The sequence below is a fragment of the Aquila chrysaetos genome, chromosome Z (genome assembly GCF_900496995.4).
Source record: "Aquila chrysaetos chrysaetos chromosome Z, bAquChr1.4, whole genome shotgun sequence".
Taxonomy (NCBI): Eukaryota; Metazoa; Chordata; class Aves; order Accipitriformes; family Accipitridae; genus Aquila; species Aquila chrysaetos.
The window spans coordinates 33,498,929-33,523,128 of record NC_044030.1 but is presented as its reverse complement, the minus strand read 5'-3'; the positions used below and the strand labels follow the sequence as shown (position 1 = coordinate 33,523,128).

The 24,200-nt window shown below is 41.8% G+C and overlaps 1 protein-coding gene across 6 annotated transcripts; it reads right to left on the bottom strand.

Moving 5' to 3' along the window:
* Positions 1-529: 529 nt before the first annotated feature.
* FKTN (fukutin) lies at positions 530-24,010 on the bottom strand. Of its 6 annotated transcripts, XM_030004671.1 has the most exons (10): positions 23,631-24,010; positions 22,237-22,296; positions 18,889-19,092; positions 17,094-17,371; positions 14,913-15,045; positions 13,113-13,242; positions 11,852-11,985; positions 10,768-10,895; positions 2,632-2,891; positions 1,046-1,158 (listed from the first exon to the last, which is right to left on the bottom strand). In XM_030004671.1, exons 1-9 carry the CDS (start codon positions 23,733-23,735, stop codon positions 2,678-2,680), a joined length of 1,386 nt encoding a protein of 461 aa, XP_029860531.1. In that variant the 5' UTR covers positions 23,736-24,010; the 3' UTR covers positions 1,046-1,158; positions 2,632-2,677. The 6 variants fall into 6 exon arrangements, with proteins under 6 accessions (XP_029860530.1, XP_029860532.1, XP_029860533.1 ...); XM_030004670.1 differs by having other exon boundaries at positions 530-2,891; XM_030004672.1 differs by lacking the exon at positions 2,632-2,891 and having other exon boundaries at positions 530-1,158.
* Positions 24,011-24,200: the final 190 nt, after the last annotated feature.

Sequence of the window (24,200 nt, the reverse complement as noted above, 5' to 3'; positions counted from 1 at the left end):
TTAGAAATTGCCCTCCTCTCCAGAGCACTTTCAAAATGAAGGTAGTTAGTAAGCTAGGAAGGTAAAATGGAATTAAGAATCCACTGCAGATGAGGCAATTCAAGAGAACCTAACAGGAAACAAATGCCTAAATCTGGGTGTTTCCATGGGGAGTGGTAAGGCTTCAGCCTCATGGCATGCCTTCAAAGAGTACCAGCTCTATGGTGTTTACACCACTCCTTGGGATGCCATCCAACAAGCAGGAAATCTGCATTCAGGGCACTGCACAAAGCATGACAGGAGACATGCAGAAGTGCAATGTGTTTGTGAAATTGCAGGATCCTTTTTTCTACGTATGGGCACCTGCTTTATTCAAAGTATCTTTGTTGTGTCCAAGTATCTTTATTAAAAAATAAAAGCTCAAGATAGACAGTCAATAAGCAGTGTAAGAAACAGTTCAAATTTTTTCTCTGTGCATTATGTCATGGTAACTGCAATGAAGTGTGTTAAATGCTGCCCAAAATGACAAAACAAAGGATGAAACAACATCTTGAATTGCAAATGAGACTCTCATTCTTTTAATCAGTGTTAAATATACACTTGTATATTCTGAAGAGAAAATATTTTAACCTGAAGAATAACTTACAGGTATAATCAACTATTTAAGACATTCTCCCTTTCATGGACATGCATTTTTTTCCATTATTCTTTCCATCTACGAAGTAAAAAATTTGACAGGATTATAATTTTCTGATAGTATCTTTTCCTTCACCCTTAAACACCTATCACATCTGAAAAACTTACAGGCTTATTGTACATTACTAAACAAAGAAGTTCACAACAACAGAGTTTTGAACATGAAAACCATAAGGACATTGGCTTTTTTCATTTTAAGAACAAATACAAAAAATTCTACCTGAGAAATTATCCCTTACGATGTAATGTTTACTTTACAAGTAAATGGCATTAGCAGGATTTTGCATCTCTCTCTTCTTAATTAGGCAAAGCTAACAAAGTTACCATACCAATTGAAGAGCCAGCATGACAAGTTGTTGCCAGAAGCTGAATAATTTACTCCAGTGCTTCAGGGGCAGGAGACTGCTGGAACCAAGAGGACTGGCAGGAAAAAACAGGCAGCGAGCTCCAGGATGAAAACAGCAGGGAAGCCCCAGAGTGCACCTGGAATGATACAGTAGTAAAACCGCTGCATGGCAGTAATTATTTCATCTCTCCAGAACTGTACACACTTGAATACACAGCCAAAAACTGCAGATAAACAGAACAAAAACCGCAGACTCAACCTACCTCTACCCGGTGAAAGATGGAAAAGCTGCAACCCATAGATAGCCTTTCTGCTTTAGCAAGGAAAGAATAGATACAGGTTTGTTGCAAGCAAACATGAGCTCCATTCAGCACCTTGACACTGGTTCACAAGTACTCCTGGGTCTGTACCATATATTACAGTCGTAAACTCACTAGCAGCATTAGTGCCCTTGTCTTCCCTGCACAGCAGGACTGGAACAAACTTGGACACACATGCTTACATGAAAGCTATTATCCCTCTCCAAAATACTGAAGAAGAAAGCTTACTTCATTGACCAAAAGCACAAGCAGAAGCAGGAGGAGAGAGTTGTCAGGCTTCCACTTTCTTCCCATCCAAAGCCTAATGTTACACTAACACTTCACTTGCAATTACGCTACTGCAAATTTGATAGAACAGTGGGTATTTGTACACACTCCTGCTTATACTTAGAGAAAAGAGCTGCGATTCTCTGAGATCTCTGTTCTCTGCATCCATGTTAAACAGAAAACTATCAATACCTTCTTCTATCTACTTGTAAGAAAGCAGGGACAACTATAATTTTCTAAAATCTAGTCAAAACTTTACATGGAGATCACACTAATTGGGACATCAAAACCAGGATATTTATTTTTTTCATGGGAAAGACATCCCTGTAGTATACACCATCATGTTTTTAAAAAAGAAAAAAAAGCAGGTAACATTCCCTGCCATAATTGCATGCAGTGGCTAGTTCACAAAAAAACCCAACTGTTATTGAAAGATGTCCCATGTGGATAGTTTCTCCTTCCATTCATTATTACACCGTTACTCAATACCTCCTACATGTAAAGCAGGTGGGTCACACAGGTTCTGTGTAACAGAAACATTCCAATCCCAAGACCAACCTGCTGCATATCATAGGGATAGATCAGTCTCAAACCAAGCACATTTGAGGTACTCATAACTCCGGTGTTTAAAAGTTGAATATTCACAGGATCTCCCCTGAAAAAAGAGGAACTTCTCTGGGATTTTTTCATCCTATCCCTCTCTTAAGTTTGAGAAAAGAACAGTCCCAAGGTTTTGATGATCCCAGGGAAGTCTAAGCCACCTGGCCACTGTTTACATTTAAATAGTCAACTGCCCACAAGTTTACTGCAACGTTTCTTCTCTATTCCCTTTGCACAGCTTTTCTTTCAGCTTCCCTTCTCTTCAGTTGCCTTTAATAATTTCCTTTAACTACCTGGAAAATGCATGATGAAGGTGAAAAAAAAACCTGTTAAGCAAAAAACCATAAATGTCTCCTTAGGAAACAGTTGAGAAGTTACAAGAGGAATGGATCTTGATGCCTTTGGGAATTGGAAATTACAAACCGAGAGTTTCAAGGATAGCAGGCATGCTCTACTAGCAGTCAGGTGGTCAGTAGATTTGAATGACATCATCCCATTCATCGACAGGCCAGACACCATTGTACTGCACATTGGATGGTGAGCTCTTCCAGTCCCATGTCTTCACAGGAACCTTCCAGTCTGGGCCATAGTTGGCTTCAACATACTGAAGGGTTTCACAGGGCACATGTACCTTGAGTTCTACAAATTCAGTCCAACACAGAGTAAACTTTGGAAAGAGATACCTGTGTCATAACAAAAGAACATGGTCACTGGCAGAAGACTGAAATACATCTCTAAATAAGTTCATGGAGAAAGCAATCAACTGCAGCAAGTGGCCATGTTACATTTATAATATTTTTTTTCTTATTTCATAACTTCCTATCTATAAAATATTATTTACATACTGGACAGGGGTGTTATTATCAACAGTAACTGGTTAATATTTGCCACATGTTCTTAGGAAGGAGCATTTCTAATTCTTCTGCTGCTTATTCCCATATCATTCTGCGACCTGTAGGAAATCACTTAGTCTCTGTCCTTACTTTTCCACTTACAAACTGGATTGAACAGTCAACTCATCTAGAAGGGTGTCAAGAGGATGATACATGTTATTTGGTAGCAAAGATTTTGATAAAAGCAGCATTAAATATTTTATTATGAGTCAGGCCTTTTTTTAAAAACAAGTTTTTACCTTTCTTCAATCTTACTAAACAAAGCATGCAATTCCCTTTCAGTACCCATGTTTAAACACGGTGCCAGACTTGGAGCAGCTGCAAAGAATTAAGATACAGCTGCCACCCTGTACTTTCTGAAACCTTCTCATCCCACTCAAATTTTAAAAATAATTTATTCTACCAAATGGACCTTGTTCTGTACCTATCATTTTTTGTAGAAGGGCCAACATAAGCCCTACCTATAAGTACACTTATACCAGTGGAAGTTCACAGGTAAATTTCACAGTTTGATCAGAATGACATCCTATAAAAGCACAGTGACAGAGTCAATGAGTTAAACAAGTAAATACCAAAGCCTGTGTACTATTCCTGCAGAGGATCACCTCCACTTCTGAAGCTGTGAAGTCTTCCACAGAAAAAAAGTGATCTTAAAATTCCTTTTCACAGGTTAAAATGAAACCATAAGCACTTAGACCTTTTGAAAAAGAAAGTTAAAAGATTTGTGCATTTGCATGAATTAGAAACCCCACATAAACTTAGGCATAAACTTAATTTTATTTCTAAGCACTGCACAAACAGTATCAGAAAATAAAACAAACTTGCTTTTATGCTTTAAATGGAGGGAGAGAAAAATGTGATCAAGCACTTTTGTATATATATATCTAGAGACTACTGATTAGCTCTACACTAAACCAAAAAGCAAAAAAAGTCAGCTACCAAGGGGAAAACAAGATAAACAAACCTTATTAGTGGATCTATAATGATCAAATAGCTATGTAGCTGTTATTAACCCAGGAAATCATTCACCTATCAGAATTGCAGTGGGCGTGCATATGCAAAAGCTATCAGCAAACCACTGAAACAATACATCCTCCAGAGAGTGAACTCTGAATAATAATTCTAAGGAGAACAAACAGGTAATTTAAATAAACTAATCTGCAAATTAAAAAGTCAGTTGGAAACTTCACCAAAATAATTATTTAACTATTATTAAAATCAAATGTTTACATTCACTGATGAAAAATGTAGCTTTCAGTGGTGCTTCACACTTCTGGAATCCTTGCTCATTGTTTGCTCATTCCAAGTGGCTGGGATAAGGCTATGTACTCTTGTACATATACACTGCTCACCGTTTTTTCTTCCAACTTCATTCTCATGAATCTTTTGACATAGAAGTACTGAAAAGATTTTATACTTACACAAAGTCCTCTATGTTAAGAACCTACAGAATTAACTCATTTTAAGGATTAAAGCATACAGTATAGATTTGATTCCCAGATTCAGTTTTTTTAAATACTTATTCTCTGCTGAAGAATGCAACTGGCTAGCACTAATTTTGTAAACAGATAGGAGGTCTCATTTGCTGTAACTCCAAGACAAGACATGGAGGATGTACATGCTTGCTTATGTCTGCAATGTTGAAGAAGTATTTGTGTACATGAAAATACAAATCATACAGCCAGACTTGTAAGGTTTAAAAACCAGCTCTCCGAGTAAACAGAGACTAAAAATTACTAATGAAAAATATTTCAGAGACTAAATGAGAAATACTTTCTCTCTTCATATTTTTATTTGGCAAGAAGTATAGAAAGTATACCTATGCAAATATTTAGCTTACTGAAAAAAATGTCTTTTACCCTTCATTTTTAAAAACATAAAATATCTTGGAATAGAATTCCCACACTTAATTGTGATGATCTAGTAGCAACCAGTATCTCTTTTGATACCACATAAACAGCTGTTGAGATTCATTTAAATTTGTTTAAGTGGGTTTAGGATTCAGTATGATCAAACAATCACTTCTCTTTAGACTAACCTCCTCAATTTACCTTCCCCCAAAATTTTGAAAGGGCTGAAGACTAAGCAAAATTGAGGGTCATTCTGGCGTTGCAAGCATTCAGATCAAGCATGCTAAATCATCATATCTCACAGCTAAAAAGCTGTGATCTTTTTTCTCTTTCTGAGAAGGTATTTGGAATAATACATATCTGGAATTATTTGGCTAACCATTCTGAACAGCCACGTTGCGTCAGGGCTCGGGGCCTTTATAATGGTAAACAAGCAGTTTTCTTGGTCCTTTTCTGTATGGATTAAGTACAGTAAACTATGCCTAAGAAACACCAGTTCAGAATTAGAGGCTTCCTTATGCTACTATGTCTACGCAAATTATTTCTCATTGAACTAGAAAGCCATGCTGGTAAACTCTGAAAATAATTACCACCAAAAGTAAGTACGAGGCTACAAGAAAAGGATAGTGTTTATGAAAGATGCAGTTCCAAAAGAGCTGTAATATCCTAGGATGCAAGAGCTGGAGCATAGCACAGGTTGACATCTACCTTCTATTCTCATGCATTGGACCAGTCATATCAAAGTGGGAAAGACAGCTCTCAAGTACCCAAGGTCTGATGCTACAATGGAATTTTAAAAGACCACATCAACTCCACTGACATGGAAACAGCTACTGCAATTTAGACACAACAGAAGCACAAAGAAAAGGAAAGGAATTTATTTGTCAGCTTCCTCCTCAGAATGCATCACACAAAATCCTCCAAAATCTTGTATGGAAAAAACAGACATTAGGCCCGCTCTGGAAAACTATGAAATTTTTGCTGTATTCTAAGAAAAATACTCTGCAACATACCACATTTTCTGTGGGAATATTCCAAGAGCTCTTCCTTTAGTCTATTTGTAAGTGTGCCTTTTGACTCCCATCATCAAAATACCTTCTCCAATCTTTATCATTTCAGAACAAAGATAACTAAGACAAGGACTCGGACATTATCACCATCTTGATGAAAGTGTTCACTAAGTTCCCATTAGCTAAATATAAGCAAGTAGTTCAGTTCAGGCAAAATATGAAAGATAATGAAATCCTATAGAAGTCAGTAAGGTTTTCCACTAGTCTGCAACTGTCTCTTTTGAGCTAAGGTGGGTGATGGAAAGAAATTAATCTAATTATCAAAACCTGTATTCAGTTTGCTGAGTAGATTAGGAAGCTGTTGTACTTATTTGCTGATTTAATACTGAAAAGTATGAAGCAAGAAATGCAGGATCCTATTTAAAATCCCATTTTCAGAACATGAACAACAAGGTCTGAAGTAGTCATCTGTGTTGCTGTCACAACATTAGTCAATGAAGTATTCCAAATCATTACCACAAAATCAAAAACTATGGGGTTTACTTCGCAAGGACAGTTGAGGCTTTCTGCCATAATGCTCTGTCATCAAGATAGATGCCTAAAAACTAATTTTTTAATGCAAAATTAGTTCATAGAATGGTTTGGATTGGAAGGGACCTTAAATATCTTCTAGTTCCAGGCCCCCTACCATGGGCAGGGACACCTTCCACTAGACCAGGATGCTCAAAGCCCCATCCAACCTGGCCTTGAAAACTTCCAGGTATGGGGTGTACAGGGATGGGCAACCTGTTCCAGTGTCTCATCACCCTCATAGTAAAGAATTTCTTCCTTATAGCTCATCTAAAATACATTGAGGTGCTCCAGCATGTCCAGAGAAGGGCAACCAAGTTGGTGAGGGGCCTGGAGCACAAGTCTTATGAGGAGCAGCTGAGAGAACTGGGGCTGTTTAGCCTGGAGAAAAGGGGGCTGAGGGGAGATCTTATCGCTCTCTACAACTACCTGAAAGGAGGTTGTAGTGAGGCAGGTGCTGGTCTCTTCTGTCAAGTAACTAGTGATAGGATGAGGGGAAATGGCCTCAAGTTGCGGCAAGGGAGATTTAGGTTAGATATTAGGAAAAATTTCTTTACTGAGAGGGTTGTCAGACATTGGAATAGGCTGCCCAGGGAAGTGGTTGAGTGACCATCCCTGGAGGTATTCAAAAATACGTAGACAAGGTACTGCAGAACATGGTTTAGTGGGCATGGCTGACGGTTGGACTCGATGATCTTGAAGGTCTTTTCCAACCTAAATGATTCTATGATTCTATGATTCTACCTGGACTTGTGCAAAGCATTTGACACTGTCCTGCATGACATCCTTTCCTCTAAATTGGAGAGACATGGATTTGATGGGTAGACCAGTTGGTGGATAAGGAATTGGCTGGATGGTCACACTCAGAGAGTTGTGGTCAACAGCTCGATGTCCAAGTGGAGACCAGTGATGATTGGCATGCCTCAGGGGTCAGTATTGGGACCAGCGCTGTTTAACATCTTTGTCGGCAACATGGACAGTGGGATCAAGTGCACCCTTGGCAAATTTGCTGATGACACCAAGCTGTGTGCTGTGGTCGACACGCTGGAGGGAAGGGATGCTATCCAGAGGAACTTGACAAGCTTGAGAGGTAGTCCCGTGCAAACCTCGTGAAGTTCAACACAGCCAAGTGCAAGTCCTGCACATGGCTCAGGACAATCCCAAGCACAAATACAGGCTGGGCAATGAGTGGATAGAAACCAGCCCTGAGGAGAGGGACTTGAGGGTGTTGGTTGACAAGAAGCTCAACTTGACCTGGCAATTTGCACTCACAGCCCAGAAAGCCAACCGTATCCTGGGCTGCATCAAAAGAAGTGTGACCAGCAGGTTGAGGGAGGTGAATCTCCCCCTCTACTCTGCTCTGGTGAGACCCCACCTGGAGTACTGTGTTCAGCTCTGGGGCCCCCAACTTAAGAAAGACATGGACCTGTTGAAGCAGGTCCAGAAGAGGGCCATGAAGATGATCAGAGAGCTGGAGCACCTGTCCTGTGAAGAGAGGCTGAAAGTTGGGGTTGTTCAGCCTGGAGAAGAGAAGGCTCCAGGGAGACCTTATAGCAGCCTTCCAATACCTAAAGGGGCCCTACGAGAAAGCTGGAGAGGGACTTTTTACAATGGTATGTAGTGATAGGAAAAGGGGTAATGGCTTTAAAGTGAAAAAGGGTAGATTTAATCATAGAATCATCATCCTATCTCCAGCCACCTGACAGAAGAGACCAGCACCCACCTCACTACAACCCCCCTTCAGGTAGTTGTAGAGAGCGATAAGGTCTCCCCTCAGCCTCCTTTTCTCCAGACTAAACAGCCCCAGCTCCCTCAGCCGCTCCTCATAAGACTTGTGCTCCAGGCCCCTCACCAACTTGGTTGCCCTTCTCTGGACACATTCCAGCAACTCCATGTCCTTCCTGTAGTGAGGGGCCCAAAACTGAACACAGTACTCGACATCCTTTTTGTGTCTGAGTTTGTCCAGGAGCTCCTTGTTCATCCATACAGGCCTCCTGGCATTTTTGCCTGACTTCCTCTTTGCTGGGATGCATTGTTCCTGAGCTTGGAGGTGGTGATCCTTGAATATTAACCAGCTTCCTTGGGCCCCTCTTCCCTCCAGGGCTTTATCCCATGGTACTCTACCAAGCACATCCCTGAAGAGGCCAAACTCTGCTCTCCTGAAGGCCAGGGTAGTGAGCTTGCTGTGCACCCTCCTCGCTGTCCTAAGGATCTTGAACTCCACCATTTCATGGTGCTGCCCTTGAGCTTCGCATTCCCCACCAGCCCCTCCTTGTTGGTGAGAACAAGGTCCAGCACAGCACCTCTCCTTGTTGGCTCCTGTATCACTTGGAGAAGGAAGTTATCATCAACCTCCTGGATTGCTTATGCCCTCCTGTGTTCCTCCAACGGGTATCGGGTCAGCTCCTCATCCATCCCCAGACAGAGCTCCATGCTGGTCATCGACGTAAAGGGTGACACCCCCTCCTCATCTCCCATGCCTGCCCTTCCTGAAGAGCCTGTATCCTTCCATTCCAACACTCCAGCCATAGGAGCCATTCTACCATGTCTCCATGATGCCAGTGAGATCATAGGCCTGCAGGTGTGTGCAAGTCTCTAACTCCTACTGTTTATTGCCCATGCTATGTGCATTATTGGATAGAGACATTTAAGTTGGGCCCCCGATGAAGCTAACTTACTGGCTGGAGTGGCTGGAATTCCTTTGTGCTGCTCTCCAGCTGCTCTCCTGCTGACCTGTGATCCCTCTCCAGGCTCTGGGCATCTATTGTTGGCACTGGCAACAAACAGATGGAAGTGGGATGGATTGAGGTTCCTTCCCCTCCCCCAGCAACTTATTTTAAAGCTGTCTTCACCAGCTTGGCAAGCCTATGACCAAAGATGCTCTTCCCCTTCTCTGACAGATGCACCCCATCAGCCCCCAGTAGACTAGGTTTCTTGAAGTGAGTCCCATGGTCTAAGTAGCTCAACCCCTGGCTGTGGCACCAGCCCCAAAACCATTTGTTGATCCACCAGATTCAGCTGGCCCTTTCAAACCCCTTCCGTTTGACCAGGAGGATTGTTGAAAAAACTACCTGTGCTCGAGAGTCCCATACTGCTGCTCCCAGGGCTCTGTAATCCTTCTTCATATTCCTCAGACTGCAGATAATAGTCGGTGGACTGTATGAGGCTTGGTAGTTTCTCGATGACAACCCCGATACAAGCCCCAGGTAACCAGTGCACCTCTCTAGAGAGTGTGTCAGGCAGGCAAATGGTGCCTCTGTACCTCTCAGAAGAGAGTCACCTACTACTATCACTTGTTACCTCTTCATGGTTGCACTGGTTGTTATACGGGGAGCGGATCAGGCTGCCTTACTTAGCTGCAGCGTCTCTCCTGATATGACAGGTCTTCCCTCTTTAGTCTGCAGAGTGGTGAAGCGGTTCTGCAAGGGCACCTCAGGCTTCGGGGGAAGTCTCTTCCTCCTGCAGGTCCTTGCTGTTGCAAGCTTCCATTCTTCTGCATTATTGGTTCCCCTCCCTTCTGTGTGTGCCGGTGGGGGAGTTTTTGCCTGTTTGGCCGTGGGCAGTGGGTCCACTGCAGACTGCGCTTGGAACCCGCTACCTAACCCATTCTCAGCCTCCTATGACATTACGCAGCCTTCTCACTGCCTCCTGCAGCTCAGCCACCTGCTGCAGGAGGTCCTCCACCTGGGCACACCTTTTGCAGGCAGGTCTGCTGCCTGTCCCTGCCCCAGGAGAAAGGTCTAGGCACTGCCTGCTGTCTGCGGTCTGCACTCCAGCCTCTCCCTTCAGCAGGTCCGTCTGGGTGGAGGCACTGGCCACCACTGGGATGGATGGTGCAGACCCCCCAGCCAGAGCTGCAGCCTTTGCTCTCAGACGAGCGCCCACCAGTCCGCCTGTTGTGCAACAAACAGTTTTAGAGATTTCTTCTCACCTTAGCCGTTTATTTAACTCACAGCTTGTCACAGTCCAGATAAGATCTGCTTGATATATGACATGCCAGCATTGCTTTCAACTTCACGAGAGAATTGACATTTGACAAGCCCAGCACCTCTCTAGTAAGGCATAGTATGGTTCTCTTTCTACTTCTCTGGTCTCAAAGTGCAAAATCTCCACTGATTCTCCTCTGATAGCTGCCACAAAGAGCACAGACTGCCAGGCAACAACACACAAAATGCCAATACTAAACACTAACTTGTTTAATTTCTTTCCTACTAGAGGTACAAATATATTTCGTACTTAAATTTCTTGCCCGATTTGGCCTGAGTTCCTCCATTCCATATGTGGTCATCCTCTTCATAGAAGAAGAAAATATCAAGTTTCACATCATCTTCTCCCTGGAAAGAGAGTTCCAAGCTGTCTTCTACCTGCAAGACAAAAATACACACTGTAAAAATACAAAGCTACTTATGTCAGCAGGTTTCAGAAAACAAATTTATTTTGGTCAGGTACGCAGAGTGACTCCTATCTTAACTGAAGGAAATACACTAACTGTGCAATTTCTGGGTTTGGTTTTTTTTTGGATGCCTTGAGACCATTGGAAATTTTCCACACCTCAGTGGGACTACCTTCTCTTTCCTCCCTTTAGCCCCAAAAGCTTCAGCACCATCTCCTTGTCCTCTGCCACAAGCAAAATAATCTCAGTGAATAAATACATGACTAGGTGTCTTCATTTAATACACGTTCTTTGTGATAAAACACTCACTAGCACCGGTAAGAATGTATCACTTTAACTGTGGCTGAACCTTCATATTCCTGTAATTTTGTTTTTCTCTACCATTCTGCAGCCGACACTCTGAACCAAAGCTAAATAAAGATCCACATAAGCTAATAATGAACAAGCCCAGCGGTCACCTCAAGCCAGCCTCCCCCTTCTGCCAGTGTTACATACAAGGCTACAGATAATCTCAGAGCTATCACCAATCCTCCGACATGATGAGACCCATCCAATCTCAAAGACTAAATTCTACCTTGATTCTTAAGTTTCCCTAGCACCACTGACACAGATTACACCCCTTTAAAACTTATTAAAAACTTCTGAGGTGGAATTCAGACTCCCCAAACAGGGCTGAAGCTATTAAGAAGGGTATTTTCTCACACACTGTCCAAAAGAACACACAAAAATCAACAAGATTATGTTTAGGTAAAACGCAAAAGAACACACAAAAATCAACAAGATTATACGTTTAGGTAAAACCCTAATGAGTAAATGTCTGCCGAGGAGACTTCAGATACCCACTTCTACGTAAGTGATCTGCATCTGTACTTAAACTTACGAACCTACAGAAAGACACATTAAACAAATTGTTCATTATCTATGTACCTTGCCAAATTTGTGCTTCAGTGGTAATCCTGCTTTCTGAAAGGCTGGAATGATATCTGCTTTGTAGTCCCTTATAAAGACTCCCAAATCCACATCTTTGCTGTGAGGAATGACATTGCACTGTCTATACCAGCCTGAGGGGAAAAAAAAAAAAGGAAAAACGGACTAGTTAATTCAGGAACAAGAGTAACATATCAGCAGAACAAAAGCAACATAAATATGAACTCCCATAAGGTCACCAGGCAGAGATCTTTGAACGAGGCCATGAAAAAGACTTCTGCCTTTCTCTATTATGAAATGAACCACATTGAGGAAAACAAATATTACTACACTTATAGCCAGCTCTTTCCTCCAGAAAGCCAAGAATGAGAGAAAACAGTAACTCTTTCAAAGACAAAACATCTTCAGTTTTCTAATCTAAATGTCTTTAAAGAAAAAATATTCTTTACCTGACCCCAAATCTAATCAGCAATGAACAGTTACAGGGCTACAGCTGTGCTTTTAATTTGAAACTATTATTTTAAATAGTATCTGAGACATTCATCATCTTTCAATCACCACTGCAAAACAGTGAGACAAGAAGTGGGACATCCTTTTGTCTGTTTCATTAAAGCAGCTTTTAGTAATTGTTCATTCAGAAAATTATATTCCCTAGGACTAAACAAATACAAGTCAAGTGTGCACACACATGAGTTTTCAAAACCTATTTCAATAATAAAAGAATCTTCACCAGTGATAAGATACTACTTCCACCTTCAACAGAATTGAAAACTTGCAGTACCTACTCTAATAGGCTGACATTTTATTAAAACATGTGTTTTAAAATAAATAAGGAACTGTTAACTATATTTGAAAAGTCAGTGATAAGCACCAAATTGCATGGGAAGAGAAATCAGCTGAGATTCTACATGAACAGCAGAAATACATGCCCATCACTGTGTTCCAACGAGCATTTCAGTAAATTCCAAGTCACAGAATTTAGGGAACTGCTGATTATTTTCTAAGCAGTGATCAACACAACACAGATAATTGCTAACAACATTGAATGCTTCACTGGAAACTTGTTCAGCATCTCCAAGGCTCGGGTTTCTAAACAAAAAGCATTTTGTCAGGAGCAAAAAGGCCTATTTCAGTACAGCTAATGCCACATATTACCTTCCAACCCGGTACATTTAACCTCAGCTGACATCACAAGCAATAGAGGATGAACGTTTAAAACTTCGTATTAGTTTAAAAATGCAACATAACACAAATGTTTTACCAAGGCATGTTCCACTGCTCAGCCAGAACTTTACTCCTAAGTTATTCAGTGTCAGAGCAGCCAGATGGAGCAAGGATTTTGCTTTTTTTCTGAACTCCACTGCATCAAGAGAGGCATCATCAGGATACAGCTGGAAGGCAAAGGAAAAGTAAGCAAGCTAATGTCAGAGAGCAAATATGTGCCTTCATTTTTCAAGTGTCCTAAGAAAAAATGACCCTTAAAACTTTACTTAACTAATATCTGGGCAGTATCTCTTTTCACATACACAGCCCAGTTTGAGAACATGCACTAGAAAGACAAGTTAAAATTTATAAACTCTGAAACATAAATCTTCAGTTTTTCCAAACTAGCAGAATGTAAAGTCTCAGTAAAACAGAGTAAGAATGTATGTATTAGACACTGATTCTCGGCACTTGGCAACAACACAGACGAACCCTGGTTCTGCACACACTGAAGTCAATACCCAGAGTCCAGGGGGAAAGCAGGGACAGAATCAGAGTTACTTCCAGCACATCAGTTTATCTGGCGCCACCGAGTGTTACAACTGGATGTTGGCAACTTCTGCCACAGAGTGGAAACAACGTGAACAGAAAATCGCATGCCCATCTTCCAGCTACAACTGTGGCAAGATCTTCTGTTAATGCAAAGCCGAAAACAACACGGCAGTCTGGGCAAACATTACCAAATCATACACAGGAGTAACGTACCACTCAGCTTCACGACTGATTTCATTAAGGGCTCTTGGCAACAAACAGTCGAAACAAGTACTTTTCAAGACAGATGCCAGCTGCTTATTTCAATATTAAAGCCCCAGCAAAGTTCAATATACCTTCTGAGGCACATTTTCTCTGCCTGTGGCCATTACTGCCTGGAGGTTTTAGAGCTGAATTAGAGCATGCTGACAATTTCTGTCTTTTCCAGGTGAAGTGACAATACACGGGTACCCTTGGGTATAGTAATCCTCCTGCTACACGTCTGGAGAGCTACGGCCTACTAGACTGAACAAGGATGGTCTTCCATTCCCTGAGAAGTCCCTTCCCCAAGACCTTAAATGTCTGAAGAATGGAACCTCTAGTGTCCTCTTTTTTGCCCTTCCATGAAATCAGAGATGGCTCAAATTCAGTGATCTGATTCTGATTCCACAGTCTGAACTGTGGTAACTCATGACCACTTTATATCTCGGTCCTTTTCAAGTTAGGACAAAACACTCCCCATATTGCAGCAGAAAGGTTCCTAGTATCTGCTAAATCAGATAGCAATATTCTAAAAATAATGCTCTAAAGAGTGGTGAAAACATTAGCTTACATGGTCAAAAAGCAGCAAAATAAGTAATTTTGAAACGAATATACCATTTCAAATAAACCAAACTAGGAATGTGGAACTGGAGCACACAGTTCAAAAGAATATAAAATGAAATACTACTCTGAATGTTGAGAATTGCCATAAGGAAAATTTTCATCACACAAAAATACACAAGATCTGAGTCTTATTTACAAGAAATCTATTTAACAGTAAAAATATGAGCGTGCTATGGAGACCTTTTCTTTTCAAAGTTTTGGAAAATGGAAAAAAAATGCACTCAGAAGTAAAAAAGACAGACAATTTTCTCCAGATTTTCAGTTAAAGTTTTAGTTTTATTACCACTTACTAAACTCTGTGGATTGAATCTCAGAGGCTGTATTTAGCTTTATGTATGTGAACAGTCCTATCTAGGTAAAAAACAGTGAACTGTTTGTAGGTTTGGGTCAATCAGTGAAAACATACATTACATCTCAGAGACACTACCTGATTACCACTAACCTGAAAGAAAGCCCGAGCTTCTCTGTACCTACATTCAAGAAATCTAGAGTGTGACATCTCCTCTAGAAAACTGGACGGGTTTTTTGGAATTTGAACTTTTAAGTCATCAATGGAAACAAGCAGAAGTTCTGGCCTGCAGGGAAAGAAAGATGATAACATTACCCCATTCAATTCCTTTCCAAACCACAAGCCACTTTTTCCTCTAGCTCAGGTTAAAATCTTAATGCATACTACCGGCAGTGATTCCTCTGTCCAAATACACCCAAAACCAATTATAAAAGAGCAACAACAGCTTCAACAAACTCCCCATACACTTCAAAATTTTATTTAAAAAGAAATTCTATGCCTATAAGCCCACACTTTGTTTGTCAGATCACAGATTCCTTTACTGACTTATGACTTGCACTGGATTTGTTCAGAGCTGCTGTTCAGTGCATTTGAAAACTCAGACTATTTATTTAGTTGTCTAAGTATGGGATGCACTTAAGAACCAAATTTTACCCTGTACTTTGCAGCTATTTGCATTTAAAATTTAAAAAATGTTCAGCCCTCACAATGAAGGAAATGTGATATTTAACAGCTTACACAGTTGACTTCAGATGTTTAGGCATATAACCAGTACGGATTCCACGTTTTAAATGGAAGAAAGAATGGTGTCAATTCTAAGGAAAAAGTTAAACAGATTTATTTTGACCTATGAAACGTCTGGCTATTTTTCTCTGATTTATGGCATATACACATACCCTACAGGAACACTGTTCTCAAAGGCTAGTGGTATGTGCTTGGTTTTGAAAATAGTGGCAAGATTTGCCATGATCTGTATTTCCTGAAATACTGCTGTTGAAAGCATTGTAGAAAAAGGCAGACATTTACAGTAACTTTACCAATGTAATGCAAAGTTTAAGCATACAACTATGGATAAGTGTCCTAGTTTCAGCTGGGATAGAGTTAACTGTCTTCCTAGTAGCTGGTACGGTGCTATGTTTTGAGTTCAGTATGAGAAGAATGTTGATAACACTGATGTTTTCAGTTGCTGCTAGTAGTGTTTAGACTAATGTCAAGGATTTTTCAGCTTCTCATGCCCAGCCAGCGAGAAAGCTGGAGGGGCACAAGAAGTTGGCACAGGACACAGCCAGGGCACCTGACCCAAACTGGCCAACAGGGTATTCCATACCATATGACGTCCCATCTAGTATAGGAACTGGGAAGTGGGGGCGGGGAATCGCCGCTCGGGGGACTAGCTGGGTGCCGGTCGGCGGGTGGTGAGCAATTGCACTGCGCATCATTTGTACATTCCAATCCTTTCATTATTGCTGTTGTCATTTTATTAGTGTTATCATTATCATTATCCGTTTCTTCTTTTCTGTTCTATTAAACTGTTCTTATCTCAACCCGTGGGTTTTGCTTCTTTTTCCCGATTTTCTCCCCCATCCCACTGGGTGGGGGGGGGAGTGAGTGAGCGGCTGCGTGGTGCTTAGTTGCTGGCTGGGGTTAAACCACGACAATAAGTAACACCATCAATTCAAACATTTATGCAAGAAGGAAGTCCTCTCAGCACATTAAGAGCATGGGTTACATGCAACGGTTGGCACATGTCTTTGTAGTACAAATGTCACCATTCTTTATTCATGTTCTTTAACAGTGATTATTTGGACTGTTACTGAATGGATTTCTGTTGCTTCCCCTTTTCATTTAATGTTCCATACCTGTATGCAACTTTTGGATACATATTGTTACAGAAGGAACACCAAGTATCTATCAGCTAGTGCTAAATCTCTTGCCACTTATAGTTTACCCCTGTGTTGATAGCATAGATAGCTATCAACAGATTTCAAAATTTTAAATATATATAATGGTAAACCACTGACTCTAGCAGAAGATCCAACCTCAGTCATGACTTCTTTGACTTCTCTCATCTTTCTGCCTGCTTCGACCTGGCTACACAGCAACTTCCTCTAAAATGTAGTTCTTGATTTATGAATGGTGGGAAGCTCTTGTTTTCAGGTAAACAGAATTGGATTTACCTTCATACCTTAATTTACCTGCACTTTGAGGCCTGAACCATACATAAGCTGAATTTTACAACCTGACTTTAGGAAAAAGAGTAATTTTATATACAGGAGAAAGAAGTTATTTTGGAAGTGCCATTATCACTTTTTCCCTCCTCTGTTTTGAACTCACTTTTCATATGCTCCAGGGTAGCGACCAAAGTGGAGTTTCCGAAAAGGCACAAACTTTCTGTCCATATGTTGCTTGAGTCTCAGGGGGCCATGCCAGAGATAGTTACCACTCCTCTCATAGAAGACCACCAGGTGAATGGCATGAGATGCCAGTTTAAATATGTAGTGCAAGGGAATTTCAATCCCAGACAGGTCATCCATCCCATCCAAGCGGGGGTCCTTGTTTATAATCTTTAGCCATTGGAACCCCATTTTCTCAGCAGTTCTAAAAAGGCCCACCTAAAAATGAGAGAGAGGGAGAGACAGAAGGAGAGAGAGAGAGAAGCTAAAGATTAGAGAAACCAAAATTGAATGCTAAATGCTTATTATAACGGACATTATTCCCAGTTTTCATTTTCTAATCAGACTTAAGCACAAAGTACGCAAAAACTTCTAAGACCTTAAAGATCAGCAACCACAAGCAATTCCAACCACTGTTTCCTTGTCTCAAATTTTGTCCCTCAAACTATTCAATCAAACAACAAATAAATGTTGTAAGCCATGCTCGGACTAGGTTTGCTCCTTGCCCTAGCAGCCCTCTCTGCATCCTCAAACTTGTTCTGAACTTGGAGTTCATAAGTCCTGAATAATGATACCACTAATACAAAAATGATTACTGCAAAATCTTCTTTTATGATGTACATAAATATTTGTCTAAATCTCACCAAACACTGAATGTTGCACTAGCTAACAGGCTTTCATATTTCCATAGAAAAAGGGAATGAAATTCTGGCTGATAAGAAAAGAACCAATCAACATCCAAAGACCTGTTCAGTTACCTGTCTTGTACTGTTTTATACAGGCATATCAGTTTCTCCTCTGGATGCTACAGATATTATCAATGAGCCACAAAGGAATGGGAAGATGGATTTATATTAGTGTGCTGCCACACAACCTTACTCTCAGTTTCTTTTAATTCCTTTATAGCTATGGGTAAAACAACTCCCTGATCAGATTCAGAGTGCTGCCACTCTTCACTTGAGTGGGACTTTTTCAGTAGAATAGTCACAGACCATTTTAATGTCACTGCTTTTTCTAAAAAAAAAGAAAAAAAAAGAAAAAAAAAGAGAGAGAGGAAAAAAGAAGAAAAAAGCTGTTTGTCACTGGTATCTTTAGTCTGTATAAATTAATCTAATAAATATTTCCAGATTACACTTAATTGATGAAATAATCTTGGATTCCATTTTGTCCTTCATCACATGCTACACCTCTACTTTTTAACACAGCCATTTAAAAATCTCAGAACATCAAAGAAAAGCAGAGATATCAATACACTAAGTGACAAAATAAAATGGTGTTAAGTACAAGGATGTACTGAAAGAAATGTAAACCAGCAGACTCTGATAATCTTTGCAGCCTTGTCACATCAATACCTGCACTTCCTCCTTGATAGATCCCCAAACTAGAGATTTATTATGGCTGTACCTACATTACGGGTGTAAGGTTTTCCCTCCTCCGTTCTAACAGACGACTTTCTTTTTTCTTTTTGGAGTGGCCTCTTAGTACAAGTGTTTATGAATATTGCAGACAGCTTCTAAAAACTTTTAGTTATCTGTAAATGACTCTTGATATATCCAGGCTAGTGCCTGGATACCTTTTACTTTTAAAAAAACGTTTCCTCTACCAACACCTTTACAAGATTTCCATGCAATGAATTCAGCGGCCTTAATACAAACACAAAAGCATTATGTCACAAAATCATAGAACTGTTGAATGCATTACAATACACAAATGTGAACTGAAGAAAAGGCACTTACTTCATGTTTCCATGTTTTGTCCAGCAGTGCAAACGTAGTAAAGTCTCTTGGAGCACAAAAGTACCTGCATTCTGGACTAGGGCTGTCAGGAGAACTTCTGATCTGTTCAAAGTCTTTATCAACCAGTCCCAGAATCAAAGGATCAATCAGATACACTGGTATATTGTGACTGGATAGTAAGCCTAGGAACTTCCTAACCACATGCTGTTTGACAGAGGATAAAATTATAAGTTAGAAACACCACCTTTAAGCGTGCAAATGTTAATACATTAAAACCCTTTGACAGAAGGTAAAAAAAACAACCCACTGACAGAAGGAAATCTTATCTCCCAATATATTTTCTGAATGTGCACTTTACTCCCATGAACAATTGTGGAAATGAAAGTTTCTCTTTCAGAAGAACAGGCTGCTCTCAGGCTTTCCAGGTCTCTAGGACTAGAGTAAAAGCCTTTCACCTTCAATTAGAACTTTCTAAAAGTTAAAGCACTCTAATTCTAGAGTGCTATTCTTGAGAATGGACTCTAGGCTAAACTCTAAATTCTTTCCAGCTCTATATTGACTTGGAAAGCACTTGAATAAACCAGAGATTATAGGATGAGATGTGATGCACGTGTGGGTGCTGAGGGAGCTGACTGATGTCATTCCGAGGCTGCTCTGCAACATCTTGAAAGGCCATGGTGGTCAGGAGCTGTTCCTCACATCTGAAAAAAGGCAAATCTCATGCCATCTTCAAAAAGGAGGATCTGGGGAACTCTGGTCACCTTCATCTCAGTCCCCAGGAAGTTTCTGGAGCAAAAGCCCCTGGAAAGTCACATCCAAGCACATGAAGAACAAGGATGTGACTGGGAAAGCCAGCCAAAGGCAAACTGCACCTAATCACACCGACTGCCTTTGAAGAAGCCTGTGGGCAAGGCAAGAGCAAAGGACACTGTTCACACTTTGACTTTAGCAAGGCTTTTGACCCACTCCCACACAGTATCCCCAAACCTCAGCATGATGCTGGCTGTGTATGAAGGGTGATTCAGTGAGAAGGTAGGAAGTGAGCGCTATCCACTCTTTCGATACTAGTGTACGCAGGGCACTCAACCATGGCAATGCTGTATAAGGGGTTAATAGCTGTAGCAAGAAGGTCCTGTGCCTGATGAGAGGATTTATTAACTTGACTCAGTGGAGAATTTTAATCAAGTACATTTAAATGTCCATAGCACACAGAAGATTTACAGCAATCATTGCCATCCTGCTATCAAAAATGTAGCTGCTGTATTTAACTGTAACAGTTAAATTTAATGACTTAAAGCACCATTCTAATCAGAAAAAAATATTTGCTTAGAACAGCACTGTCAGGCTTTATGTCTGTTACATATCAAGGTTTCTATAAGAGGTGTGATAAAGGAAAACAATGGCCTGCTGCCCAAGCTACCTGCCCAGCAAGCTGACCCTGACTTTCTAACTGAAGCTCTAACCTTCCTCCTGTCCAGCTGCTGAGTCTGTTCAATCAGATTCCACAGGCCAACCTCCAGTTCTGGCATGGGGCTTTGGCTTCAGAGAGATGTAAAAACGTGGGGACAGAATGTGGATCAATAAAGAGAATTTAGGCAGCAGCACTACATGTGCTGTTCAGGCAGAAGCAAGGCCACCCTCTTAGTGATTTCAGCTATATGGAGCTGAAAGGTAAGTGATGTGCTAGCATTATTTCTCTAACTAAAACTAGCAGATCAGACCGATGAACAGGAAGCAAATCTGTGTAAAAAATATCTACTTTCCACCCCTCCATCACTTCTCCAGGGAAACAGATGCTTTTAGTTGAAACTTAAATAATTGGTAGAAAGAGATGGCAATGATGTCAAGCAGCTAAGAGAAATGCATTCAAATAGAGTATTTTGGACTCATCATGCAGAGACCCTGAAGAAAGCTTGGAGTGCAACAGGTCCCTGACAGGACTGTGGAGCATTCTGCTTTGCTACTAATGATCTCATAAGATCAAGTTAAAGCTTAATGAGAACTCTGTCCACAGACTGGCAGACTGGAAGCCCACTGTGACCATGTCACCTGACACCTAGTAGGTAGTCCCAAGGGGTGTGTCGTGGTCAGTACCAACCACTTCTGAGGCAGCTCGAACTCCTTCATATGCTGCCAATATCTCTTTTTCAGTTGGAGTATAGCGAACCTCGGATCCTCTATATCCTCGACTCCAAAACCCCAGGGGTCGACCTCGGGTCTCCCCGGGTGCTTTCTGCCAGAGGTTCCAGGTAGGGCCATTCTCCCTGGCTGCAGTATAGAGCACATTTTTAACATCTTGTCCTGCCCGGACTGGTCCAAGGGCTACTGCATGAACAATCTCCCGTTTAATTTGAACCACATCGTGACAGGGTGCCACCTCCAAGAATAGTGAGCCATTCCTGGCACAAGCAAGCAGTCCACAGAGCAGTTGGTTTGGATTATTCCCAAGAACAGCTCTTAACAGACCACCTCATACCTCTCTTGCTCAGCAGAAACAAGGCATTTAAACAGCTATTTTGCTAACTAGCAACATTATCATATTGCATCCAAAGCGAAAGGCAGCCACCTCCCAGCGCATCATTCTCTTTAACCATCTGTGCTGTTTTTCCTCTGGGAGATCCGTTAACAAAAGACTTCTGTAAAAGTGTTTCCAAACAAATGCTAACTACAAATATCATAATTGAGCTTCTGGTTCCCTGAGGCTAACATGATGTTTTGGTTGCATTCAATCCTGCAAACCTTAAGCAAGACACAACCAAAAATATCCCATTTCAAGTATCTAATGGCACTCCTAACACTGCTCCTTAACACTGCAATACAGAAACCAGTGAATGCTGAAATGTAACATTTTCCTGCTCGTGAAGAGCTTTATGACCCAGCATATGCAAGCAACACAAAACACTGGGCAGCAGGTTAAACAACTGGAGCAAGCAAAGGGGTATTCTGTGACCTAAGACTTGTAGCCAATCTTTTACCATGCTACTGACCATCAAACAAGCTGCATGGTCAAACAAACCAATCTTTTCAATACTCAGTCTGAAAGAACACAAAAGCCTGGATCAAAACTTCCGTATCAGAAAGAACAAGTTTTGCTTCTTAAAGCATTAACAACAGTACTAAAGACTGCACAGGCAAAGGCTGCTAAGCTGTAACTGTTTCTCAATTCCATTTTAAACTGATGTTTTCAAATACTTCGTAACTTTGCTCAGTGATAAAACTATCTCTTAGTCCTTAATACTTGAAAATCCCCAGTGAAGAGGAAAGACTACTGGACCCTAAGTTTGCAATTCCGTGTGAGTTCTCTGAGACTTGCAGAAGAACTGTATGAACCAATGACGTTGTACATACCCATCTAGTGCTGTCTTGGCCTGACTGGCTTCCTCTGACTTTGGAAAAAACTGCTCCATTCTATCAAAACCAAAGAAGGGGAGGGGGAGGGAGAAAGAAAAAAAAAAAAAAAAAAAGTAAGTTTCAGTTGAATGTCTGCTTAGGATTTCTTAACAGGACATTCTGAGGCATTTATCCAGTTAGCACTTCATAATCATGGCAGTGGTTATCCCTCTGGTCACCCAACTACAGTACCGAATGTGAAATCATAAACAACTGCTCAGGCTTAGTGTGTTTAGAAGGACAATGCAAGCCTTGGGGACTTCCAGACATGCAAGGATTGCATGATCAGGTCTCATGTTTCTAAGTCAATATGTCAGTAAATGTAAAATAGGAAGATGACAAACACAAACACTGTTAGGCAAATAGCACTGGGGGAAAGACAGCAGGACTATGCCTCAGTCTTTCCATATGTAATTCTAGAGAATTAAATTTGAAAGAGAGTATGTATTCATATGATAAAGCCAAGGCAGTTAGTGGCTCAGCTTTTAGCTTTTCAAAAGTGTGAAGAACTTCTCATTCATGGCCTTGTTGTTTACCATCAGAAACTACAAGAAAGAAGTCAAAGGTTGTGGTACCACCTAGCACTAAGACTGCCTGCATTTATTAAGAATGTCTTCACCAAAAGAAAACAAACTCAGGCAACATGATGCCCATGCAGTTCTTCTGCAAAAATAAATTGACTTCCTTTGTTGAATCTGCGTTGCAACTGTAAACTATGAAAAAACCCAGAGTATTTAATTTATAGTAACATTCACCTCTTTTTCTGTTATAGAAAATCACACTCAGCTAAACATTCCACAGGTGGTATAAAATCAGAATTTAGTCTATAATACCTAGAAAATTAAGAACACTGAATTACAAAGCACTAAGACAACTGCAGAAAAAGCTGGGTTTTCTTTTAAAAACACTACTGTTGAAAAAACTGTGACCAAAAAATGCTGCCTTGCTTGTTTCTTCAGAAAAGCCCTAAGATAGCGCTTAGTTTGGCTTCACTTTCAGTAAGTCACTAGACAGCAAGAGAAGGAAGGCTTGTGAAGATTAAAAGCCTCGGTGGCTCAAACCTGCAGCCGAGAACACCAAACAGCATCCCATTTTAGAATTAATGGGATGTCTCTGTCTGACGTAATGGCTTGAATGTCAGGAAGACAACTGAAATCTGACTGCACCCTGGCCACCAGAAACCTCCTTGGTCATCCTAGCATTGACAGCTTCGTGTCAATACTATAGGAATTGCTAGCCGTGTGAGAGAAGCTTGGGGGTGGCGTCGCTGCTGCTGAAGGCCTCTGAAAAGAGCAGGCATTACACTGGGTTATTCCACAAAAGCAAGCCTGCGCGGGACAGCGCGCTCTCACCTTCTGGGACAGGTAGAACTTGTAATAGTACAACTGGAAGAGGAGAAAAACCAGGCTGGTCAGAGAAAGGAGCGCCAGGACCGCGTTCTTATTGATTTTCTGCATCAGTCTTCGGGGCGCTCCCGATCACCTCCTGGAAGCAGCGCGGCGTCGCTCATCTTCTCCGGTTTCCCAGCTCCTCCCTGCGCGCCGGGAGAGCAACACGGGGCACCGGCCTAGGCCGCGCCGCCAGCCCGCCGGCTGCAGCCCGCAGGCCCGAGCCGGGCGCCGCGGCGGCCCACGGGCGCCCGGAGGACCCGCAGCGGGGGGCTCAGCTTCGGGGCCCCCGGGGACCGCCACTCGCACCGCACCGCCGCGCCTCGCCCGGCCCCCGGCCCGCTCTCACACACACCCCCCACCCCGGCCCCGGCGCAGCCCGCCACCGCCCCCGCCGCCCGACTCCCCGCTCCCGCTGTGAAGCACCGCCCGCCGCCCTGCGCGCATGCGCGGCGGCGGCCGAGCCCGCCCCGGCGCCGGAGTCCCCCCGCCCTCCCCCGGCCGGCAACAGAGGGTCTCCGGGCCCCGCCCCAG